At 39.5% G+C, this 15,971-nt stretch overlaps 1 protein-coding gene across 5 annotated transcripts in view; it reads right to left on the bottom strand.

Annotated features, from left to right (window-relative positions):
• PPP2R3A (protein phosphatase 2 regulatory subunit B''alpha) overlaps positions 1-15,971 on the bottom strand; it is a 202,596-nt gene that overhangs the window by 58,870 nt on the left and 127,755 nt on the right. For all 5 annotated transcript variants that reach the window (XM_075546885.1, XM_075546883.1, XM_075546886.1 and 2 more), the window contains 2 exons: positions 12,290-12,364; positions 4,657-4,743 (listed from right to left, as the gene is read on the bottom strand). In XM_075546885.1, the coding sequence (XP_075403000.1) occupies positions 4,657-4,743; positions 12,290-12,364 (162 nt within the window). The remainder of the gene's footprint in view (positions 1-4,656; positions 4,744-12,289; positions 12,365-15,971) is intronic.

The raw sequence follows: 15,971 nt of genomic DNA on the forward strand, positions 1-15,971 counted from the left end.
GAGAGAGAGAGAGAGAGAATGAATGTGGCCCCCCTGTTCTGGCGGCAGAATCAAGAGAGGAAGTTCCCAGAATCCTCATGAGAAGGCTACTCTCACAAATAGCAATCATCAGGCAGTGACCAGATTGACAGGCTAGATTCCACCTCTTTACCCTTTTATCAAGTTGACGTGAAATTGTGTAACTAAAACACAAAGCTATGTATTAATTTTTTTTTATACAAAAAAATTACCCTCAAAGTACTTTCCATTACACTTAACACATCTGTCAAATCTGAGAATCCATTCTTGGAAACATTTTTCAAATGCATCTGTTTGGATGGCTGACAGCACCGCCCTCATTTTATTTTCTTCACCTCTTCTATGGTTGTCAAATCTCTGTCCTTTCATGTCCCTCTTCATTTACGGCAACAAAAAGAAGCCGCAGAGAGCAAGATCTGGTGAGTAAGATACATGGGGCAAGAGAGGTATACTGTTTTGCCAAAAACTGGTGCACTGAGAGAGTACATTGTCGGGTGGCAAAACCAGTCCCCATCTGCCACAAATCAGGCCTTTTTTGGGGTCATACACTGTTATGTTATCTTTTCAGAACCTCTAAATAGAAAGCTTGATTAGGAGTCTGACCTGGTGGAACAAACTCCAAATGTACTATGAGTTGACATTTTCATCTGTTTGGGAAGTTGAAGGACATTCAGAATGAGGTTTGTCATCAATTGATATTCATACACTTGAGTTTTTCCCCATAGCACTGTTCTTGTAAGGAATGTTCAACACCACAGCAGTTTCTGCAGCATTTTCCTCAAGCAGGAAACAATTTCACAGTGGCATACTGTTTTCTTAAATCAGCCATCACAAAAATAAAGAGGTTTGAGCGAAACTGATTTTATGAAAAAAATTCACTGCGGCCAGAGAGAAGCTTCCCAGGAAATGCCACTGGGTGCACTAACTCAGAGAGAGTTGCTTGTTGCTTGCCTAGCGGGAAAAAGGTGTATTATGAAAGCTCCACTAGGTGGAGTGGGTGTGGTGGCAGATTTTGGGGTGGGTGGGTGGGGTGGCAGATAAATGAAGACATTTTCCAAAATGAAAAATTCATAAAGAAAATGAAATTAAACCATAAAGCAGCTTAGGAAGCAGAAAAAAATGATAGAAATAAGATCAGATACATCAATCAAAACAAAAGGTGAATTAGTTAAATTTCATATTGAAAGATTTTCAAATTGAGTATGAAAACAACCCAAAACTCAGATCTAGATATATGCTATATATAGGAGATAAACATCAAAAGAAGATTAAAAATAAAAATGAAAAAGATGGACAAATATATACTAACCTCAAATAATGATGAGTCTATCAAACACCTTAAGACATGGACACAGTTAGAGCATATTATGCTTAGCAAAGTCAGTCAATCTCATAAAGATTTTTTATAACATCATCAATATGAAGGAAAAAGAAAAAGAAAAGAGTTTCTTACACCAAAGGATAAGACTTTCAAGACTACGAGGCCAAGATTGGAAGCTGGGGCAGGGAGTGGGCGTAGGAAAGGGACAGGAAACTATGGAGGGAGCGAGATGGGAAAATAAAAGAAAATAGATAAACCAAGCAAATACCATAACAAAATAACACATATGTCAGTATCAATAGAAGATAAAATAAAATTTAAGGTGAAAAACTTTTTAAGAGACAAAGGGTTATTTCATTATACAAATTTATTACACTGATAAAATATTATTTAAGAATGGAAAACTGGGGGAAGTGGGGAGGGAGGGGAAAAAAGAGCAGCTGATATTAAGGGCTCAAGTAGAAGGCAAATGTTTTGAGAATGATGATGGCAACAAATGTACATATATGCTTGACACAATGGATGGATGTATGGATTGTGATAAGAACTGTACGAGCCCCCAATAAAATGATTTTAAAAAAAAGAATAGAAAACCACACTGCTTTGCAAACTGAAAAAATGACCAAATTATGGTAAATATACTCAACAGAATATTTTTCAGTCAAAATTTTTATAAAGTTTATACAGAAACAAGGAAAAATCATGATGTGGGAAGTACAAAGCACGTAATACTGTACCATTAAGGTAAAAATCCAAAACCCATTATTTGTGCATGAAGGAGAGTGGAACATATACAAAAATGAAAATAACTGCACTAGGGTGATTAAGTATGTTTTTTCCTGTTTCTCAAACGAGAATGTAAGTTTTTGTTTTACAAAATGGCCTTTAAAGTGTATAAAGTAGCATACTTTTAATAAAATAAATCCCGAGAAAGCAAGGTGCTACCATTTCCACCATGAGGAGCCTGGGGGACGAGCAGTGGGTGACGAGCTGGGCTGCTAACCGCAAAGCCAGAAGTTTGACCCCACAGTCAGTCTACTGGAGAAAGATGAGTTTGACCCCACAGTCAGTCTACTGGAGAAAGATGAGTTTGACCCACAGTCAGTCTACTGGAGAAAGATGAGTTTGACCCCACAGTCAGTCTACTGGAGAAAGATGAGTTTGACCCCACAGTCAGTCTACTGGAGAAAGATGAGTTTGACCCACAGTCAGTCTACTGGAGAAAGATGAAGCAGCTCTTTTGGTAAAGGTTTAAAGCCTCAGAAACCCAAAGGGTCAGTCTCACTATGGCTGTGAGTCAGAACTGATTTGATGGCAGTGAGTTGAGTTGGGTTGGCATAAAATGAAAAATTGGGATAACTGATTATAAAATAAAAATGAAAAACATGAACAAGTATCTACCAACCCCAAACAATGACGAGTCTGTCAAGCACCCAAAGACATGGACAAAATTAGAGCATATTATGCTTAGAAAAGTCAGTCAATCTCATATTATAAAGGAAAATGAAAATGAAAAAGAAAAGTGTTGTTAAGAAAAGGAGAGTGTTTTTAAGGACATAAGTGGAAATATGAATTAGTGTCGCCTTTCAGAAAGGCCACTTGGCAGGATCTAACAAACTGAAATGTACACATGATTTGATTCATTATTTCTGCCCGATTGTCTAATCTAGAGACATTGTGACGGATGTGCATATTAGAGGAAAATACAAGGATGGTCACTAAATTATTGTTCATTAAACCATTCAATGGAATATTATGCAGTTTAAAAAATGGGACAGATTTATGTTATTCAAGTAGAAAAAGAAGTATTTTTAAGTAAAAAACCCTGCAAGTTTAAAAGAATAGTATGAACCTAAACAAATAAAAAACATCTATAAAACAAAAACATAAAATAAAACCATATTCTCAGTACACATTCAACATGTTTAATGGAATAAGACTGCAGATAATACGGGTTTCCTCTTGGAAAAGGCGTGGAGTAGTAGGATGGGGAGCTAGAGCCTTGTGCTTCTTACGGTAGATGTGTTCATACCCTGAGCATTTTGTGGACATGCATTCAGGTGTACTAAGAGGAAGACTAGGGAGAGAGGGAGAGAGGAAACTGTAGAAGAAACTAAATCATGCTTTAGGAAGCACAATACTTGAATATTACATCTAGTCCAATAACTTACTTGTTGTATGATCTTATATAAGTCCCATTTTTGTGCTTCAAATTTCATCATCAGAAAAAAATATGTATGATAACAATGATTCAGAAACTATAATGTGCCTCAGGGGTCTAAGGGGGGTTATTATTACCACTTAACGTGTGAACTCAATCACTACCTTTTAGTCAATTCTGATTCACAGCCACCAGCTTCTTTAATGAAATTGCTATCCTAACCCATCCCATATCTACTGAGAGACCAAATAGGCATCAGGTGTTCAGTAACTATTAACAATGATTGTGAGGATGACTGTTAATTTTAGAATAAAAAATGTTTGTATATGTCCATCATGGATAGCTAATTTTGCCAAATCTTTATCATCTCAGATGAAAACCGAGAGAGGAAATAAAAATGTAAACAAGGTACTATTGAGAATAGTTGTACTGTTTTTCGGTTTATAGACACTTAATCAGGCATGAAAGCTAATTCAATAAAAGGCTCCCATTAGTGGGCAATACTTTCTAATCTCTCTCGTTTGATAAAATAAATAATGGAATTAAATTTTATTTTCATAAAAGGAATTTTGAGCATTTTCCTTCAGCAGGTGCTAGTTAAGAGTCATTGCCTAAAAGATCAATTCCAAATGCCTGGAAACATTTCTTCTGCAAGACTTTTTTCAACTTGACCCCAGCTCACCCTTCTAGCCTCATCTGGGGGTCACGCTCCTTGTGAAGCCTGCTCTTTGGCCCCTGAAGACTACTTTTCAGTTTCATAAGATGATGCTTGCATACTTGTTTGTGCTGCCTCTTTTAGCTGGACTCCCCCTTTCTTGCAATGTTTATCTCAGTAACCTCTTAATATCTGCCAAGGTCAAGGTCACTTGCAGTTCTTCAGTGAAGCATTTACACATTGCAATCTTTACACCTCTCTGGAAATTTTTTCAAGCCTGGAATGGCTCTCAGAGTCCTCTTTCCTTGGATCCACTATCCATAGCAATTTATCTTTATCTGAGTAACACACCAAAGGTCTTTAAATAGTTGATAAATACCTAATGACTGAAAGTAGCAATAGTGCTCTGCATACAGCGAACATGCAAATATCCCTTAAATAATGTAAATAACAATATTATTTAAATTGCTTTTTATATTTGAGTTCCAATATGAGGCATACTTGCAAAAAGTTGCTCTTTCTTATCTCTGTTGAAGTGATTTTTCCACTCCATGATCTATTCACTGTGTAGAAAATTCTTTGAATAACCTGTTTCAAAACAAAAAAAAAAACAACCAAGTAAAAACATTGAAGACATTGCTCAGTAGAGGACATTCTTAATCCCTATTTCAAATATAAAATGTTCCACATTTCACCCATTAGTGTGATGTTCACCATAGTTTCTTGCTGTTACCTTTGATTAAGAAGTTCTTCTCTTTAAACTTGCCAAGAGTTTTTCTTTTTAACTAATAAATGTTAATTTTATCCAAAAAATTTATACATATTGAGTTATTTAGATTATTTGTTCTCCATTCTGTTAATATGGAAAATTATGTTGATTTTCGAATGTTAAATAAATTTCGTATTGCTAGAATAAAAGTGTGATAGGTTTATTGTGCCAATTGGATCAATAGGAACATGTGGGCGGAGTTTGACTGGAGGACTATTGAAATAAATAAAGATAGCTAGCATCCCATCTCTCTCTTGCTCCCTGGTGATCGGACCAGTGAGCTAGCTCTCTGCCTCCACCTGTGAGCTACACTACCTGTGGGCCAAGCCAACCCATGGATTGTGTAGCTAGAGCTTGAGACTCCTTTGAGAGCTTCTTCACAACACTGCTGATGAGTTCACTGCTTGGGATTGAGGCTGGTGGATCCTGTCACCATGCTTGAATGGAGATCCCATCGGGGGCCTGCCAACTTTGCTAAGATCCAGAGCTACTGACTGTTGCCTGTGGGCAGACTCTGCCTGCCTTGACTGAGGTTGTCTGCTTCCTTGACCTTGGACCTGGCAGCCCACGTGGGTTGAAGGACTTCCAGTAATATTAACTGTTCCGTGAAAGTGAGTTGAACTGAGCCCTCTGTACTGCTGTGTGGACTAATTAGCTGTTGTATTCCTTCTTGCGGTATAAACCTATCTATCTATCTATAAAATCATAAGTGTCCTGATTTGTTTCTCTAGAGAACTCTGCCCAACACAAAATGCAAATTGGTAGGTAATATTATATGTTTATGTATAAGCCACTGAACAATATTTTAGAGATCTTAGTGCAGTAAGACAAGTAGGAATATACATACATATATATCCACACACATGCATTATAAAGAAAAACAAAATAAGCATTATTTATAGTTGACATAATTATGTTAAGTAGAAAATGCAAAAGAATGTATAAATTAAATATTAAGAGTCCATAAGTGAATTTAGTAAAGTTCCGGATATACAGAAGACAGTAATTTAAAAATCTACTTTTTTTCTATATACTATTAACGAGTTAAAATAAAAAATAACTATTAAGATTATTATCTTACCAAAGGCCATCTTTTGAAAGTACTTTGAACCATGTTAAGTTTTGGCTTTCTGATTAGGCCAATTATAAGTAACAGTTATAAAAATTAATATTATATTTTGAATCTACTTCTATAAGATACTGAATCCGCTGATGTTGTTCTCTATTCACAGGTCTGTATTTCCCAGATACATCGTTTCTTTTGTTTTCCTGGCATCATGTACAGTGAGGCAGTATTTACTGGGCTGGAGATATGAGGAAGGCAAACAGGGCAGAACTTATCTGTTGGGTTGGTGTAACAATTGATCACTTAGGAGGATGGCTGCGTAGTTAAGCGTATTCAAGAGGGCATTGTTTTTGTAATTATAGCTTTATTCTTGAGTCTTTAAGACTTCTAGATCTCTCTAGGGAAACGCAATTACATCTTGGGCAAAGTTTTGTCCTAAGCCTTATTTGCCACAAGCATACAACTCCTTTATCCTTGGTGGTTGTGTGTTAAAAGAGATTAGACTTAATTTTTATTTTATTATTCTGACAAAAGCTATTTTGACGCAAGCAGACACAGAAAGAATGCCATTTAGACATCTTCACAAACAGCAGGCTTAGGGAGGGACTAAGCAGCCATTCTACTTTTGACTTCTTGAGCAAAGAAGGATTGCCTCTTAAACAGAACACAGCAAAGTGAAGATCTGGAACTTCTGCTGCCCAGACTGCCCACCCCAGCCTACCGCCCTCACTCCTTGCCCTCCACCACACACATACAGAATATATGTTCAACACAATGCGAGCAAGCTCAGGAAATGTTAGTGAAATAAAACAGAATGATCCCGTCAGGGCATGGTTGTGTTCAATTCTAAATGCCACACTTTGTCAGACACATTGATCAACCTGAATATGTTTTGGGCAGCAAAATATTGATGGGTCTGGAAATAAAATTATTTTAACTAAATCATATCAGGAATAGTTTAAGAACTCATTATATAGTAGTGGTTAGTCTTGAGTGAAAAATTAGAGGGTAGATAGAATCAGGACCTGCACGGCTGGCTACTGAGTGACCGAAGTAGACTTTAGCAGTGTGACACCAGGGGGCAGAATTGGAACTCCTGGACAGAATGCCCTGATGCTGAAATGCTTCAATTATCAGGGCAACTTTCTTTAAAATGGTCCCATGAAGTTACAGGTTATGTGAAGTAGTGGGGTTTCTTTTCACCACACATGTTTAGACAGAAGTGGACAGGGTTCTTGCATGTAACAGGAGCCAGGAGAAGCTGGAGCCTGATGTCTCTACTGGCTCCAACCACTTACTGTGAGTTTTTGAGGCAAGAATGTATCTTAATTAACATCATATTCTTAGCCCTAGCTTGACAGAAATTCATATAAAAAAGACTTCTATTGTAGAAATTACATATGAAAGTAAACATTAAGAATATTACTATTATAATTCTATTGCCCAGCTAAAATAAATTTCAATATGTAATACCAGTTTTTGATTTCTTCCGTATTGATACATTTTTGTCCATATTTCTTGATTTTGAATGTAAATTTATTTTAAAATCTGAATTTTTTATCTAGTTAGTGATTTTTTACTGTGGTTAAATAAAACCAAAACATTTGCCAATTCAACACTTTTATGTGAATAATTCATGAGGCTGATTACATTCATCATATTGTGCAACTAGCTTCACTATCCTTTCCTAAATTATTCCACCATCATTAACAAAACCTCACGGTCCCCAAGTAGGCAATCTCTCCCCTCTCTCACTCTATCTAAATTTATATTTATGTATATTACTTATGGAAGTATTGTATTACATTGAAAATTAGAACGCTTTATTTCTGTACCTTACTGATTCTTATTTTATTCTTTAAAAATTTTTATTAAATACTTTTATTGGCTCTTACATCTCTTATCAAAATCCATCCATCCATCAATTGTATCAAGCACATTTGTACATATGTTGTTGCCACCATCATTTTCAAAACATTTTCTTTCTACTTGAGTCCTTGGTATCAGCTCCTCGTTTTTTCCCCTCGCTCCCTCATGAACCCTTGATAAGTTATAGATTATTATTTTCTTATTGTCCTCTGTCACTCTTCACCCACTTTTCTGTTGTTCATTCCCCTGGGAGGGTGTTCCTTATTTTATTCTTGTCTTCCTTTTTGGTTCTTTTTGACATTATTAAAATGGGTATTTCCTATTTTTAGCCTTCTCTCATCTACGTATCTAATACTCCATCCAGGAAAAAAAGAAAAAGCACTTGTGTTCCATTTTTCCACAACCTGAATCTCCTCCAGCGGTCTCCCTTCTCCAGCTAATTTGTGGGTTTCATGTTCCTGATACAGCATTTAGTTTCTCAATGTAGGGCTACCATCTAGTGGTATAAGCATGTAGCTGCTGGCTTTACATAATTACAGTAGTTTTTCTCTTGCTAAATTTGGTCTACCACTTTTAGGTTAGTAAAAAGAAATCACATTAAATTTAAATTACATCTAAAAGATATTAAACAAAATTCAAAATCAATAATAGTAACAATGGTGTTTTGCCAGTGAAAGGAACGGAATTTGGCAATCTAGGGATTTCTACTTGACTTGATAGACGGGTTGAATTAACTGTCACTTTCCTTTCTTCTTTAGATTTATTACATTAGAGACCTCTAATTCACAGTTGTAGGTCTCCAGGAATGGAAACGAGTGTTTGGGGACTCTTTCAGGTGGTTTCTTCCCACTGGGTGAGTACAGCCCACTGCAGGTGACATGAGTATAAATGCTGGGTTCAGGAACTGAGCAGCGTCAGTGCTAGAATGAGGAGGCTCTTGCACCTGGCAGAGTGGTGGTTGGAGTCCTGATCCATACTTTGGTTATGTTTAGTTCTGAAAAGGAATTATTTATGATCCTTAACAGAATTTGGACTTAATACATCATTAATAAACTACACCCAGCAGGTGTTATAACAAGGTATTTTACATCCCACCACTTATTTGATAAACCTGTACAAACACTTCTTTTCTCCAAAGTCAGCAAATGCCAGTTTGGATGAGCAGTTTGTAGGGACAGTAAATAATTTAATGTGGCCAAAGCCTCTGTACCTCCCACCAAATGACCTTTTCCTGCACGGTCTGGGTAAGAATGTGATGGGAAAGAGACTGATAGGCTTCACCTGTGGGTACTTGTTAACAGGCTTAACAGGTATGCTTTCTGAGATGCAGGAGGGAGTGTTCACTACCAGCAAGAGTCAGCGATGTCCTTCAGATCCTGCTTCTAGTTAGCCTCTTCCGTGGAAGTCTCTTCCAAATGGAGTCTGAACTTTGGTTTGGGACATAACCAGCATCCACAGATGTGAGCCATTTCCCTTCATGCTGTGTGTTCCGAGGAGTCGCTGCAGTGGACTGCAGACCCCGGGGATGTGAGTGTTTTAAGGGGGAGAGGGTGGTGGTTGATGTCAGAAAGGATGGAAAGGTAGGGGCTTTTGGGATATATTTAAGCTCTTGTTAATTTTCATCAAAGAAATTGTTACTTCAGTCTTTTATTCATTGCAATTTCTCTGCATAGCATGTAGAACAGAGTAGTCAAGGGCTACATTTTGCTGGCATTTTAAATTTTCATTAGTTCTGTGAGAGAATACTTCAATATCAAATGGCATATTCCTGACTGCTGGCTCTTCTCTGTGAACTGGCATTTGTGAGTAGTGCCCTGGTGGCATAGTGGTTATATGTTGGGCTGCTAACTGGAAGGTCAGCAATTTAAAACCACTAGCTGCTACTCGGGAGAAGGAAGAGGCTTTCTACTCCCGTAAAGAGCTACAGTCTCAGAAATGCACAGGGTCAGGAATGCCCTGTCCTTATGGGAACCATGAGCCAGCATCAACTAGATGGCAGTGAATTAGTCTGGTTGGCCCTGGGGGTGTACTGGTTACCAGTTGGGCTGCAAACTGCACGGTTAGCAGTGACCAATGAGCAGCAGCTCCTTGGGAGGAAGAATAGGGTTGTTTAGCTCGGTAAAGAAGTACAGTCTTGGAAACTCAGCTCTACCGTGTCCCAGGACTTGGTTGCTGTGAGTTGGCAGTGTATTTGGTTGTTTTTGGTCATTCTTTGCTGAATAGCTGGTGCTTTGTCCTTCTAGTCTAAAAGTCATTTCCTGTAGTATAATGTTCCAGTCATAAGCAGAAAATAGAAGTTGCACAACTTTTCATCATGTATGTGCCATATGTAAGTTAATATGTAAATCTTACTGTGTCAGATTTCTTCCAACTGTAAAGTGACAGCATAACTGTAGCATGGATACTAAGTATCAGTTATTCTCTAATATTGTATTCCATGGAAATTAATATTCATCCTGGTCATTCAATGGAATACTTTTCCTTTTTCTCTGAGGTAGCAGTCATCAATTCTGAGACTGATCTTTATATGTTTCTCTTTGCATGTCTCAAGAGACTAAATTATGTAATTAACACTGCCCTGAGTTTATAGAGTAGTTAACAATCAGAACCTAATAGTTCTCCTTGGGATTATAGTCAGAGCGAATACAGAATTCTTAAGTACAAATAATACTGACTGTATGCATAGCACCGCATGTGCCAGACACTAGTCTAGGCACCAAGGCTATATAAGCGTTAAAAATATAGACAGTGTCCCTGTTTAGAGTCCCCTCTTATCAGCACAAGTGGTGATAAAAACTAAAAATAAATAAAGCAGGAAAAGGGACTAGAGTAACAGGGGAGGATGCAGAGGGGAGAAAAAGATGGGAGAAGGCAGAGGGCGACCAGGGAAGGTCTCCCTCATAGGGGTCTGTCTGAGCAGGCATTTGGAGAAGCCAAGGGAGACAGCAATGGAAATTTGCAGGAAGAGTGTGCCAGGCAGAAGAAAGAGTTAGAAGAAATCCCGCGGCACAGTGAATCTGGTCTGTTCCAGAGAATGAGGAAGCCACACGGCAGAGGCTGAGGCTTCAGGAGGGAGAGCGGAAGGTGAGATAACAGGGTGCGGCTACAGTGACGTAGGGGTGTTTGAGAGTGTCGTGGCAAGGACTCTGTGCCTCTGTTTTACGTGCGAGGGGAAACCATCGGAAGGTTTGAAGAACAGAGGAATGACTTGACCTTACTTATGTTTTCTTAAAAAAAACAACCAACAAAAACCCTTTTTATTGTGAATTGGATGAAGGTTTACAGAGCAGATCAGTTTTCCCTTCCATTCTTAAACAAGTTGCATCCCACTGCAATCCCCACAATGCCATATCACTCACCTCACTTTCTCCCTCTCTTTCCCGTTTCCATTCCTCCTCTTATCCTGATCCTTCTGAACTGTGGCCTTGGATAAATGCTATCCTTTTCATCTCAACTGGGCGATTGTCTAAGAAGTGTGAACCTCGATACTGCTATAGTTCTCCTTGCAGATCTACCTACTGTTTGAGTACAAATTGAGCCATGGCCGTGAGCTCATTTCCAGCCCTGATGGGTGACTAAGGCCATCTAATCTTAGGTGTCCGTCCCACTCGTCTCAATGTGACTAGTAAGCTCGGTCTTCTTATGCTTTCGAGTTTTGGTCCACATTTTCCTCTCATTCCATCTTGGACTTTTCTAGACATGATTTGTTTTCTGGTTACACGACAGCTATTCTCATGATTATTTCTACTTTTAACTTTAAGCATTAGACACACATTAACAATCTTTTTCTGGGAAAGGCTGTTGAAAATTCTTACTCTTATTTGGAAATGCATTAGGACAACTGGATATCAATATTCACAGCATAGCACGAGGAAAGATCAGACAGAATGAGTATAGTAATGTTATATACAAGAGACCTCTTAAGCACTAAGCACATATGAAAATAGTAGAAGATACATACACATTAAGTTTTACTGTACTTTCTTTCCACTTAAAATAATCATGACAGCCCATATGGCATTTTCCAGAATGACCTGAAAGCCTCTGACAGGAGACTTGTGGACCCGAGAGGCAGCGGAAAGGAGGAAGAACCTCAACAGTGGGCTCAAACTAAGAACAATGGTGAGAGAGGCACCACACCAGGTGTTTCGTTAGGCTGTCCACAGGCTCCCTGTGAGTCAAAACTGACTTGAGGGCACATAACAACGCTGGCTTCCCAGAGTGGATGATACTGTGTCCTTGGGGTTGGGGTGAGGGAGGCTGCAAAAGTAGATACCTACACTTTCTCCTGGATTCTGGGCTATAGTATAAAAGTTTTGATTTGCTGGCAGGGTGGGGGGCTAAAACATTTTTCTTCTAAAGAGGGGCCAGTAAGCCACAGAAGTTTGGGAGCCTATGAATTACATTGAGACAAAGAGGACTCTGCTTACCGTGGTGATGTAGCGGGAGTGGAATTCTGGAGCATCTTTCAAGAATGTTAGACCAGGGTGTGTATCCACCACATCCTGAAAAAGATTAGGGCCAAATGGGATTTAGCAAGTGTGCATGTGCGAGCACGCACGCACGCACACACACGCACACACACAATTTTATTCCTTCCTGTAGAATAAATCGTTAGCTGAGCAAACGTTTACAATGTTTGATGTATAACTACGAGCTTACTGTTTACTACTATAGAAAGCTGGTTTTATTGAAAGCATACTATCTATGCCTTTCTGTACATATGAAACTAAAACCAAATTCATTGCCACTGAGTCAATTCTAACTCAGAGCAACCTGATCCAGGGTTTCTGAGGCTGCAAATCTTTAGGGGAAGAGCATTAAGGGAATGGAGCGGCGAGGTCTGCAGAGAATGCTGAAGGTAAGACTTTGGGGCCAGGGCGTGGTGCCCCAACAGACTGGACTGGAAAACACTCCTAAAGGTCAATAAACAGTCCTTGAACTAATTACAAGCTTTTCTTTCTTGTGGTTTTTTTTTTGTCATTGATTTGTTGTTTTGTTATATATTGTTGCTTGGTTTTGCTCTGTCTTGTTTTTGTGCATGTTACTATCTCTGCAGGTCTGTCTAAATAAGATAGGCTGGATGAACAATCTGTAGGAGAAAACAATGGGACTGACAGTTCCAGGGGGACATGGGAGAGGGAGAGGGGGAGGGAAAGGTAGTGGTGTTTACAAACTCAGGGACAAGGGAACAACAAGTGATCCAAATTGGTGGTGAGGAGGGTGTATGAGGCCTGGTAGGGCTTGATCAAGGGTAATGTAACCAAGAGGAATTGCTGAAACCCAGGTGGGGACTGAGTATGATAGTGGGACAGGAGGAACGTCAAAGGAAACACAGGAAGGAGCTGCGAGGCAAAGGGCATTTATAGAGGTCTAGATAAAGGCATGTACATATGCAAATATATTTATATATGAGGATGGGGAAATAGATCTATGTGCATATATTTATAGGTTTAGTATAAAGGTAGCAGAAGGACATTGGGCCTCCACTCAAGTACTCCCTCAATGCAAATATACTTCTATTAAATTGGCATTCTATGATGCTCACCCTCCCGACACAACCGCAGAAGATAAAGCGGGTCAATAAGCAAATGTGGTGAAGAAAGTGGATGGTGCCTGGCTATCAAAAGATATAGCATCTGGGGTGTTAGTCTTGAAGGTAAACAAGTGACCATCTAGCTCAGAAGCAACAAATCCCACATGGAAGAAGCACACCAGCCTGTGTGATCACGAGGTGTTGAAGGGATCAGGTTATCAGGCATCATCAGAACAAAAAAATCTTATCATAGTGAATGAGGTGGGGAGTGAGGAGTGGAAACCCAAAGCCCATTTGTAGGCCTCTGGACATCCCCTTACAGAGGGGTCTCGGGGAGGAGACGAGCCAGTCAGGGTGCGATGTAGCAAAGATGAAACATACAACTTTCCTCTAGTTCCCAAATGCTCCCCCCTCCCCACTATCATCCCAATTCTGCCTTGCAAGTCTGGCTAGACCAGAGGCTGTACACTGGTACAGATAGGAACTGGAAATGCAGGGAATCCAGGGCGGATCCCTTCAGGGCCAGTGGTGTGCATGGTGATACTGGGAAGGTGAAGGAAAGGTGGGGTGGAAAGGAGAAACTGATTACAAGGATCTACATATAACCTCCTCCCTGGGGGACGGACAACAGAAAAGTGGGTGAAGGGAGACATGGGAGAGGGCAAAATATGACAAAATAATAATTTATAAATTATCAATGGATCATGAGGGAGGGGAAGTGGGGAGGGAGGGGAAAAATGCCAGGGACTTGGGTGGAGAGCAAATGTTTTGAGAATGATGCGGGCAATGAATGTACAAATGTGCTTTACACAATTGATGCATGTATGGATTGTGATAAGAGTTGTAAAAAAAAAAAGAGTTGTATGAGCCCCTAATAAAACGATTAAAAAAATCTTCAGGGGAGCGGCCTCATCTTTTTTTTCTGGGAGATGCTGCTGGGTTTGAACTGTGGACTTTGTGGTTGGCAGACTGACACACCACAGCACCACCAGGGATAATTCTCTCTATGAATAGTATACTTCAATAAAAACCAAACCGTTAAGCTACGTGCGATTTGTGCCTCAAATGTCAGAGACGCACTGTGCATATTCTAACACATTGGTCATATCGGAGAAAATTAAGCCCACTGACCTTAAAACAGGTCGTTATGTGAAATTCACAGTATATACTCGAGTATAAGCCAACCCGAATTATCTATAAGCCGAGGCACCTAATTTTACCACAAAAACTGCATTAAAAATGTGCTAAAAAACTCTGCTTATACTTGAGTATATAGGTATACATGGAGGATAATAAACATCACACCTAGAATTATTCTCTCAAACTAGAGACATAGGCATTTTTTTGTTTATACTTTTCATTGGCACCTAATCCACGTATCATATAATTCAATAGTTCAATCATTCAGTCATATCAAGAATTGTACAGTCATTACAATCAATTTGAGAACATTTCCCCCATGGCTAAATGCGTTATGTAATCACAATCAGCTCTAATGCTCCCTCCCCACTGCCACTGTTTACTCCCGAAACCCCTCACCCTCCTGACCTCCCACCCCCACTCCTAGGTTCCCTGTAAGCCCTTGCATCAGTTATTGTCTCTGTGCATCCACTCCTTCTGTGCTTCACAAACTGGGAAACCCAACAGAAACAATAAAAGACAAAATAGAAATAAAGTGGCAAGGATAAAGTAATAATAATAATATAAAGATAAAAACACAAATCATGAGTAAGAAAGACAAGACCAGCCTCAATGTTTAAAAAGCCAGGGAAGAATTTGTCACGGAACGCAGGAGACACTTGCACCTAGAACAAATTCAGGTCGGGTGGATAGGGAGGTCAGCTGATCAAGTATCAAGTTCCAGCCAGCATAATGAAGATTACAATGATCTCTGTCTGATAGAAAGGCTGTTTGCGACTCTTGCCTATGGTTGGTGGGGTCTGCTAGCGGCTTAATCTAACTAGTTACTCTGCAGATGGGTTTTGGGCTCCCATTGTCCCCATAGCCTTTTACCAATTGGGTGTTCATAATTTTACCTCTAATACTTTTCTCTTCAGCATATTTGAATTTTGTTGTTGTTGCTGGATCACACAAGCTGGTGTGCTTCTTCCATGTGGACTTTGTTGACTCCTTGCTTAGATGACTGCTTGTTTGAATACAGGCTTTTAAGACTCCAGACACTGCTGACGAATAGCTGGCACTTCACCACACTGTGCGGTAGCACCCTTACCTTCAGTGATCATTTCCTGAAGGCGAGTATTGAGCAGGACCATGTGATGAGAACGGTTCTTGGATTGGGGCTAGAGTTCAGGAGGTGCCCAGAATCCATCTGCATGCCCATGGGTTGTCATATTATGGCTGCCAAAGTAAACCTGAGGAGTGCGTATCCCATCGGCATGCAGAATCATTTATTCCCCAATCTGTGGGCTCTTGGTTCACTCTCCTGATGAAGTCTTTTGATATGCATAGTGATATAATTTCAGCATGTCCCAGTCGTCTATCTTGTCTTCTGCCGTGTGTGCATCCTCCATTATACTCGGTAGTCTGCACATGCTCTGCAATAGGGCCCTTGATTT

This window comes from Tenrec ecaudatus, chromosome 4, assembly GCF_050624435.1.
Source record: "Tenrec ecaudatus isolate mTenEca1 chromosome 4, mTenEca1.hap1, whole genome shotgun sequence".
Taxonomy (NCBI): Eukaryota; Metazoa; Chordata; class Mammalia; order Afrosoricida; family Tenrecidae; genus Tenrec; species Tenrec ecaudatus.